The following is a 9,108-nucleotide window of genomic DNA, read 5'->3' as shown; positions in this document are numbered from 1 at the left end:
GACAGAGAGTAAGTGCATGCAGGGAAGGACAACAGAAGGTAAATGTTTCTACCGTACGATTTCACTGCAGATTGAGCAGTTAGTCATGAAATACTCATCAAATTGTTCTGCCTGGCAGTTAATTTAGTCATTGTGTGTCTGATTAACATGAAAAAAAAAACACAGCTAAGCAGAGTTAACAAATAACTGTTTTAATGCAGATTCCCAGTCTCTAGGGTTTAGTTTGCCCTGCTGCAGAGTTCAGCTCTGCCAGATTTACATTCTTTGGGAATGACTAACTCTAGGCGAAAGAGGCGCAAGTTACTAAACTGCTAATACTTTAAAACAGTGAATAAATGTCTAAGCACATTTATTCAATGTGATTAAAATGAACAACCCAGTTGCTTCAGCAGTTCAGCTTTCATCCCAAATCAGCAAGATAACTTCAGTGCTTTTGCTTCTTGCCAGGGACGCAGGCGATGCTGACCCCAGAGTTGCAACCTATCTGACAAATTTATAAAATTTTTAAAGGGTCTTAATGACCTTTTAGCCTCTTTATTATTTTCCCACTGTGCCTAACCCATGTTCCATTTTTATGCATAACAGCAAACGAATATTTAAAGCAACATCAAAGTCCTGATTTGTTCCCTCAAAGCTGGATATTTCAATAAAAGCTGCTAAGAGTTTGTTTTTTCTGCCAAGTCCAGAATTCATCTCTCTTACTTTGCTATGGAGGAGGGATCTGCTGAGGAGTTCCTCTTCAAAGACCAGGACTTCTCCTCCGAACTGCTGAGGCAGCTGAATGCTCTGCGGCAGAGCGGGATGCTGACTGATGTTACTCTCTGCTCTGGAGGCTTTGAAGTCCCCTGCCACCGAAATGTGCTGGCTTCCAGCAGCCCGTACTTCAAGGCAATGTTCTGTAACAACTTCAAAGAGAGTCACCAGGCTAAAGTCATCCTGAAGGGCATTGATGCTGAGATTTTGGACCAGATTATCCTTTACGTTTACACAGGGGAGATTCTCATATCTGCCGAGAATGTCTTGTGCCTCTTGGAGACGGCGTCCATGCTGCAGTATGCTAAGCTGTTTGAGGCCTGCTCTGCCTACCTCCAAGACAAGCTGACTCCTGACAACTGTCTGAGCATGATCAGACTGTCAAAAATCTTGAACTGCCAAAGCCTGAATAAGAAAGCCAAGGCTATGGCTTTGAAATGCTTTCCTGAGGTGGCCTCTTCTGAGGACCTGAAGGACCTCTGTCCTTTGGAGCTCCTTGATTACCTTGGGGACGATGACCTCTGCGGGGAGGAGGAGCAGGTCTTTGAGACACTGATGGTCTGGATCCGGCATGACCTCCAGGCAAGACAAGGATACATCCAAGACTTGTTCAAGAAGGTCCGGCTTCAGTACGTCCACCCAACTTTCCTTTTCCATTTCATCGCCAATGACTCCCTTGTTCAGTCTTCACCCACTTGCAGGAGCATTCTCGAATCGGCCTGGAGACAGATGTTTTCCTTGTACAGCACCAATGCACCCGACATCAAGCCCATGGTGCATGTTCCTCGCAGGTACTCCAACCAAGAGTTCCTCATCATCATTGGTGGCAGGAAGGACAACAAGCAGACCACAAGGGATGTCCTGCTCTATGATGACAAGACCAACCAATGGCTAAGCCTGGCCAAACTTCCCGTGCGCCTCTACAAACCCTCTGCAGTGAGCTTACACAGCAATATTTATGTGCTTGGAGGGATGCCTGTTAGCAATAAGAAAAGCCCAGTCAGTGATAATATTTACATTTACTCCCTCAAACTCAATCAGTGGAGGTTGGTTGAGCCCATGTTAGTTCCACGTTACTCCCACAGAAGCTTGGCATATAAAAATTATATTTTATCATTTGGCGGAATTGGTGAAAACCAAGAAATCCTGAATTCCGTGGAAAGATATGACAGCATCTACAACACCTGCGAGAGCATGGCAAACATGCCTGTTGCTGTCCTTCACCCTGCTGTTGCTGCTAAAGACCAGAGGGTTTACCTCTTTGGGGGAGAAGACATTATGCAAAACCCCGTTCGGCTTATCCAGGTAACAGTCAGTCTTGCTTGTCAGAGGCAGTTTCATCTAAAGTATTCAGTGGTTCATCACCTTGATGAGGGAATCAAACGCTCAAAAAAACTTTATTGTGAGTTGCAGCAACAGGCAAGATGAGTTGACACACTGCTTCAGGGAAGTCTTGTTTGTGAGAAGAGTTGCAATTCTTTCATTCTCCCCCTTGAATGTTTTTCAGGCACAAGCCCTGAGACCCTTCCTCAGGTGCCAGCACTGTGCAGGCGAGTTGCTTCCCACAGAGGTCCTGGAAGTTCCTGTGGGTAACGCTACAGCAGGCTACAACCGACCTCCATGCCTATCTCCATCTCACCAAAATCAGTGCTTGCTGTTTGGCCAGCATGCAGCTGAGCCGGGGTCTCAGCTGCGCACCTGCTCCCCCGCAATGACAGCAAAGATGCCAGTTTGAGATCATTAGAGCAATTAGACTCTCACTCATCAAAAGGCCAGAGCTTAAACTGACAGTTATTTCACATAAACAGTTGTGTTAAAAGTGTGGGTCCTGCCACATGTTGCTGGATCTCTGCCTGCTTTCAGTGGTTAAAGTATATTAGGAGGAAAAAAGACATGAAATCCTTCCTTATCTGATCTGAAGCTTTAGCGACGCAATGTTACTTTCTCCTTGAGTGTTTTTCAGTGGTTTAGGTAATTTAACTAAGAAGCATCATTATCAGCCAAGATGGCAACCAGCACACGAGCAATACTTATTTACGATGATAACTCTACTTAATTATCAGGGGAAAGGAAATATGTTTTTCAATGTGGGGAGATGTCCTGCAAATATTTGCTATATTCATCGCTATATGGCATGACATAGAAGTTGGTGTCACCCACGTACAGATGACTGAGTGATCATCATCTGGCAGCGGCTCTTTTTCTCACATAAACTGATGACTTAGATATCATTCTAAGTCCTATCAGCAAGTCTCTTTGCTAATCTGATCACATACCAGCCACCAACGCAAATACAGCTGCAGGGCAAACACGGGGGGCCGCCAGCAGAGCTAGGTGAAGTTGTGGTTGGTTTGCCCAGGAAGTGGGGAAAGCTAAGGCAGGACTACACAGAATAATTAGATAATGAAAGGAAGCAACCTGCATTTCGGGAGAGTATTAGCCAGGAGTTACAGCAATTTGATGGCCAGAAGAAGACTTACACTGGAGAAGCTTGCTTATGACAGAAACTCTGCCTTAGTGTGTGTGCTAGCATCTCCTGAGCGGACAAGCCTGGAGAACTAGAATGCTTTCCAAGGGGATGTACTAGAAAAAAAAGAATGGGTAAATTCTCAAATTTCCAGCAGTTTGAGCCAGTGGATTGTATTCATTAAGACAAAATAAAAACCATAAGTTCCTCTGTAATTACAATTGCCGGTCAAAAAACAACATAAACAGCTGTGTGTATCTTTATTTATTTGTCAGGTTTACCACGTCTCCAGGAATACATGGTTTCGGATGGAGACCAGAGTGGTGAAGAATGTCTGTGCACCAGCTGCTGTGATTGGAGACCAGATTATCATCGTAGGAGGTAAGGGCTCTGTTTCACCCTCCCTGCTGCCAGCCCATGCCCAGATCCTGCAAGATTTCTCACCTTTCCTGCTCAGGATGCCCCCTGCTCCGGCCAGGGATGGTCAGAGCTGCAGCCAGCCATGCTGGCAGTGAGAAGTGTTGATGCCAAGCATGGATATCACGTTGTGGGGGCAAACACCCTGTGTGGGCTGTGCTCCCCGTAACAGCTTGTGGAGCTTGGGAGGGAGAGGAGGAATATGCCCACGATCCATACGCGCCTCTCATGGGGTCTCAAGGCTGTGGCAGTGGGGACGAGCTCTCCAGAGTACACCTTCTCACTCTGGGTAGCAAAATCTCAGTGGGGAAAACTGGGGGACAGCCAGTGCAAGTTACTTCTCTACAGAGAAAGGAAGAAACAAAAAGCCATGGGGCCCTGCTCCTCCCCTGCTGACTCACAGCCTGGCCCTCCATGACAGCTCTTCTTGGAAGGGCGGAGAGCACAGTTACCACAAGGCCAAGGATGGCTTGTTGGAGTGGGGAGGCTACAGGGCTCCTCCTGAGGGTAATGGTGCAATGCCCCGAGATGGGCATGAAACACCTGGAAAGGAGAAACTTCTTAGTGTCTTATTCAACTCAGAGACCAGCCTCAGCCCATGGCACTTGGACAGATCGGATCTTGGTACTTTGGCACTTCATAGTCCTTCATGCAGCTTCCCTGACCACAGGCTGGCAAGAGGAAGCATGTCTTAGATTATTTAGGGGAGAATGACACATAGGGAAGCTTTAGCAGAGCAGAGGAGTGAACCCAAATCACACAGGGCCTGAATGCAGTATGTTTCCCCTGCACAAGGCCGCTGCTACCCTATGCAATGAGAGTAGGGGAGAGATGGGTCAAAAGGTCCCAGACTATCAAGATCCTGTGTGGCAAATTAGCCTGAACTCAGACCAAAGTGCCCAAAATACAGTATTTTCAACTCTTTTATCTTCAAATACTTTTATCTGAAGGGCCTATACCGACCAAGTGATGGTTTCGGGTTAGGGAAAGTGGCTTCAAGGCCTGCGCAGCATGGCCCAAAGCAGATTGCTTGCCATGAGCAGTCCTGATTATCTCCAGGGATACACAGACAAACTACAAGCTGCTGCTGGGTAACAGTGGATCCTGCACCAGTCTTTACCTCTCAGCGATGTGAGGTTAAACCACCCCATCCATTGGGCTGCTGGCATAGTGGCCAGCACAGAAATGGCACAGAGGGCAAGGGTGTGGAGCGAGCAGTGGTGGGACTGCACTGTCAAGTACCTAGTTCCGTTGTATACAGAGCTAACTCCAACCCAACCAGGCATTGTCACTCTCTCTGTCCTTTCTGGCTTCCCACATCATTGGTTTCTGTATTTCCGAGTGAGGCTCTAGGAGCCTTTTGGGTAACAAGAATTACTTTGTGACTTCTGAAGGTGCACGCGGAAAACTGCAAGCTCCAGCTGTATTTGAGAGGCCTGATCTGAAAGGTTTTGTTGTGCTCATCAAGCCTTAGCTGCCAAGGTGATAGGAGACAGGGTGAGGACAAACAAGAAGGGAAGATAGACAGGCAGGCAGTCTTGTGACACATCATCACTTCCCGGCTTAGATATCTTAATTCTGCCAAATTATGTACCAGTATAAACTGAGACATAAACCCTAATTCCCATCTGTCTCTTCCACCTCTGGTTTTGCATTTAGGGTACACCCGGAGAATAATTGCTTATGATACAAAAGGCAACAAGTTTGTTAAATGTGCAGACATGAAGGACAGGCGAATGCATCACGGGGCCACTGTCATCAAGAACAAGCTGTATGTCACAGGAGGACGGTGTCTCACTGTGGACAACATCATCGAAGACTCGGATTCCTTGGACTGCTATGACCCAGAGACGGACACATGGACAACGAAGGGAAAACTGCCACACAAACTCTTTGACCATGGGTGCCTTACACTCCAGTGTGTCCCCTGTTCTAACCTTCTCTAAATGACTTTTGGTACATCCCAGGACATTCCTGGTGTTTTCCTGAAAGGACCCGCCCTGCTCTGCACAGAGCACGTGGGGAATCCTCATGGAGTCTCACAAACTCCTGTTCTTGAAGGTACCAGTGGGGCTGGTCGTTCCCCAAATGCTCTGCCACAAAGGTCACAAGCTTCATGCTTATACCATAGTCATCTGACCAGCATTGCATGTGGTGCTGCTGAAGTCCAGCCCCGAGACCTTACCCAGCAGCTCAGCAGAAAACCAAAAAATACTGGGTAAGAGCCCAGAGCAGGATTTGGTCTTGTGAAGACTTTGAAATGGAAGGTGAATAGGAGTGCCGATACCTCCAGAGAAAGTGAGATCTGGGTAACCTGCATTTATGTTAGCATACTCTGCTGCATGGCATGGCCCTTTGCTGCTCAGTGCTGGCCAAGCTTTCCACGTCCAGTGGCAGGAGCGTTTGGAAAAGGAAGCCCCAAGCCCTGGTTGTGTAGCCAGCCCAGTAGCATCTATCTGCATTAGCTACAGTAATCATCTCGTAAGACATAGAATTTTAATGACATCAAATTAGAAATTAGAAAAAGGCTGATGCTTTGATCTGAATGCTCATATTGCAAGATGCATATTCTGTTTTCTCGAGCTACCTCTGTTTCATGGTGCAGTGAAGATTTATGTTTCGTTGCCTGCTCTCCAAAGGAGCAGGAGAAGGGATAATGGAAATAAAGATTGTCTGTGTTTTCTTTTTGGAGAACTCTTGTTTTTCTGGAAGCTTGCTTCTCCCTTTGCACTGGGGATAGCAGTGGGGTTGGTTGGGAAGCTCTTCAGGTGATGTCATTCCTGAAATCTGGAATAACAGAGGGAGCACATGGAGGGAGGGGATGTAAAAGAGCAGCGGTATTTGGGAGGAGCTCTTTTTTTTCCCTTTCTCCTCTCTCCAAACCACTGGAAGGCAGTGATGAGAAAATGCCAGTGACAGGAAACCAGCTTTCCAAGAAGAGCAAATGTAAGTCTGCCACTTGGCAAATCAACTCTGGCTCCGCCAGTATTTTTGTGGGGTTCTGCCACTAACTGCATATTTTTAATGGGAGGGGATTAATCATCAGATACTGAACAGGCTGTGAACTACCATCAGGTTAGCAGGCTTGGTAAGACTGTTGAAATAGCAAGGAGCTTTTAAGGTTGCGTTGGTGACCAACATCTAGAAAAGGAACAGAATAAACTACACCCTGTTTTCCTTGTACTGGGAAGAAAGCAGGACTTTTTCGAGGGCATAAGGTGGCTTGAGGAAACCACACTCTACCCTCCTCTTCACAGGAGGCTGCACAACCATGTGGTCATCACCATGTTGCAGGACACCAACTCCAGCCACTGTGATCGCCTCCTGTAAATCTGTATCCAGGAGCAGGAGGTTAACAGAAATAGTTAACGAAGCAGGGGGCTGGAAGGAGGACTTGGATATCCACTGCTGTTTTAACAATGCAAAATAAAATGGTTATAATTGTTTGTACGAGCTTTGCATTGAGGAGTCCCCATTGTTCCCTCTACATTGTTGATAGAGGGAATTGTTTTTGTACCAGCAGTTTTTGCCAGGGTTTCCTTCTAAGGATCTGAGTAAACCTGCAAAAAATGAGTGGGAACCCAAACTCATCCCCCAGCTCGGAAGTCTTTGGCTAGGGTTCTCCTGCCTTTCAGTCTATATCATCATCTCCTCCCGTGAAAAGCAGGGCTAAATCACAGCACTTGCCAAATTGGACCAGAGCAATGATTCATTCTGCTTCCTCACAGGCCAGCTCCAGCTCCCTGGAGAAAGAAGCCTTGTCATGGCCAATTATGGAAAGCCTGCCCAGGGGAGATGTTTATTCCTAACCCCTCAGTACCGCCTTCCCAAAGCCCTTCCTGTTGTGACCCCACTCAGCTCCAAGACTCCGGGAGACGCCAGTCGCTGCCACACATTTTAGCTGACACGGATTCCTGCCAGGCTCGTGACTGTACCCAGAACCAAGAAAAAAAAGCCGACTTGGGGTCATAACCCCATGTTTGCAAACCATTGCCACAGCCGTTGGCTTTCGCTTGGAAGCAGGCCATTTTTGTTTAATTCCCGTATCGTATAACCACCAATTTTCTCGGTGTACATGCAGGGGCAAAACAGTGCCTTGCACAGCTGAAGCTGGGCAGGAAACAGGAGTGCAATGAGGAGGCGCAGTCGCAGCAGCGTTGAGCACAGCGTCGTTCCCCCAGCCCTCAGGGAGCCTCCCGTCACCCCCACGTCCCCTGTGCTGCGAAGGGCTGTGGCCAGCTCTGCTCCAGCTGTAAACCCTGCTCCTTCCCTTCACAGGGTCCTCTCCTCACATCCGTAACTCAATGAATTTGTGTTCCCTGGGCAGTAAATAAAAAGCGTGGTTTCTGATAGCCTTCTGTCCTGTGCTTGATTGGCTTTGGTGCAAACTCTGACCGAGGCCTTTGTGGGAAGGGTTGAAAGGAGAGCACCACGCTGAGCGTTACGGAGGCAGGCATCTAGGCGAGGGCAGGCAGCCGCTGGCTCGCTGGGTCTCAGCCCCCTGGAGCCAGAGGGGCAGCAGCACCAGCAGCTGCAGGGCAGGGCCATCCAGCCTCGGGGCCAGCACCATGGGGAGAAGGGAAGGGTGAACCTCTCTGGTCAGGTTCTGGCCACCTCCTGGTCCACCTAGAGCGATACCTCGTACCCTTGCAGTTGCTGTGCCCAGTGGTGCAATGGGTGAAAGCTCTTCTAACAGGTCAGACATGGCAACCCTTCCTTCAGAAGGGCTCCTTCAGAAGTCAGAAGGGGACTTCCCTGAACAGGGTCTGCAGGGCCACCAGTACCCTGAACACACTCTGAGCCACCACATGCTTTTCCAGAGGTCTCATTGTCCTAACATTTCAACATTTGAGTGCTCACTTAGATGGGAAACCACCACGGGAGACAAGCAAGGTGCTTCATAAATATGACCACGTCCCCATGTGGAAGCAGCTATTTGATAAAATAAAAAAGGTTTTCAGAAAGGATCCTTGATTTGGGGGTCAGCTTTCGGAAGGGCTGAACAGCTGTTGCCTTTTTCCAAATCAGGCAGGGCTGCGAAGGCTCAGCACCTCTAAGGTCTCATGCCCGGGTGTCCCAAGACAGTCTCCAGATCATGGAAACTGTAGGGTGAAGAGGTTGAAAGCGGGCTGCTCTCTGGGACAGCGAGTTCCCAGTCCCTCGTGGCAGGTACATATCTAACGCATTGAAAATCTCCCATGACAGAGTCTCTGCTCCCTCCCTAACATATTGGAGAGTTTTATTAACCTCTTAGCTTTTAATAGTAGCTATCCTGAATCTTCTTTGCTGTACATTCAGCTATCCCCACCCAGATGGTGGGCAATTGATTACCCTTTGTAGTATCATATACTTTTTTACATCTTTAAAGTTTATTAGCGTTTCAAGTTCTGTAGACTAAACAAACCCAGCCCTTTCAATCCTTCCTCGTAAGTCATCTTTGTAGACCTCTGATCATTTCTGTTGCTCTCCCC

The 9,108-nt window shown here is 47.9% G+C and overlaps 1 protein-coding gene and 1 long non-coding RNA gene across 2 annotated transcripts; both read left to right on the top strand.

Annotated features, from left to right (window-relative positions):
• The first annotated feature begins 708 nt into the window (after positions 1–708).
• Positions 709–5,698, top strand: KLHL38 (kelch like family member 38). The gene is made up of 3 exons (XM_035556201.1): positions 709–2,058; positions 3,496–3,601; positions 5,297–5,698. The coding sequence occupies exons 1-3, from the start codon at positions 709–711 to the stop codon at positions 5,581–5,583; spliced, it is 1,743 nt and encodes a 580-aa protein (XP_035412094.1). The 3' UTR covers positions 5,584–5,698.
• A 746-nt stretch (positions 5,699–6,444) lies between these two features.
• On the top strand, positions 6,445–7,989 carry LOC118252680 (uncharacterized). The gene is made up of 2 exons (XR_004780210.1): positions 6,445–6,583; positions 7,366–7,989. It is a non-coding gene; the product is annotated as an uncharacterized LOC118252680 (long non-coding RNA).
• The last annotated feature ends 1,119 nt before the right edge of the window (positions 7,990–9,108 follow it).

This window comes from Cygnus atratus, chromosome 2 (assembly GCF_013377495.2).
Source record: "Cygnus atratus isolate AKBS03 ecotype Queensland, Australia chromosome 2, CAtr_DNAZoo_HiC_assembly, whole genome shotgun sequence".
Taxonomy (NCBI): Eukaryota; Metazoa; Chordata; class Aves; order Anseriformes; family Anatidae; genus Cygnus; species Cygnus atratus.
The sequence above is the reverse complement of the archived record's forward strand: the minus strand, read 5'-3'. Positions and strand labels throughout refer to the sequence as shown.

Coding starts and splice junctions, on each gene's coding strand:
- KLHL38 (XM_035556201.1), top strand. CDS start 709: ATGGAGGAGGGATCTGCTGAGGAGTTCCTCTTCAAAGACCAGGACTTC. Junction 2,059..3,495: donor ACCCCGTTCGGCTTATCCAG/GTAACAGTCAGT, acceptor TTTATTTGTCAG/GTTTACCACGTCTCCAGGAA. Junction 3,602..5,296: donor CCAGATTATCATCGTAGGAG/GTAAGGGCTCTG, acceptor TTTTGCATTTAG/GGTACACCCGGAGAATAATT.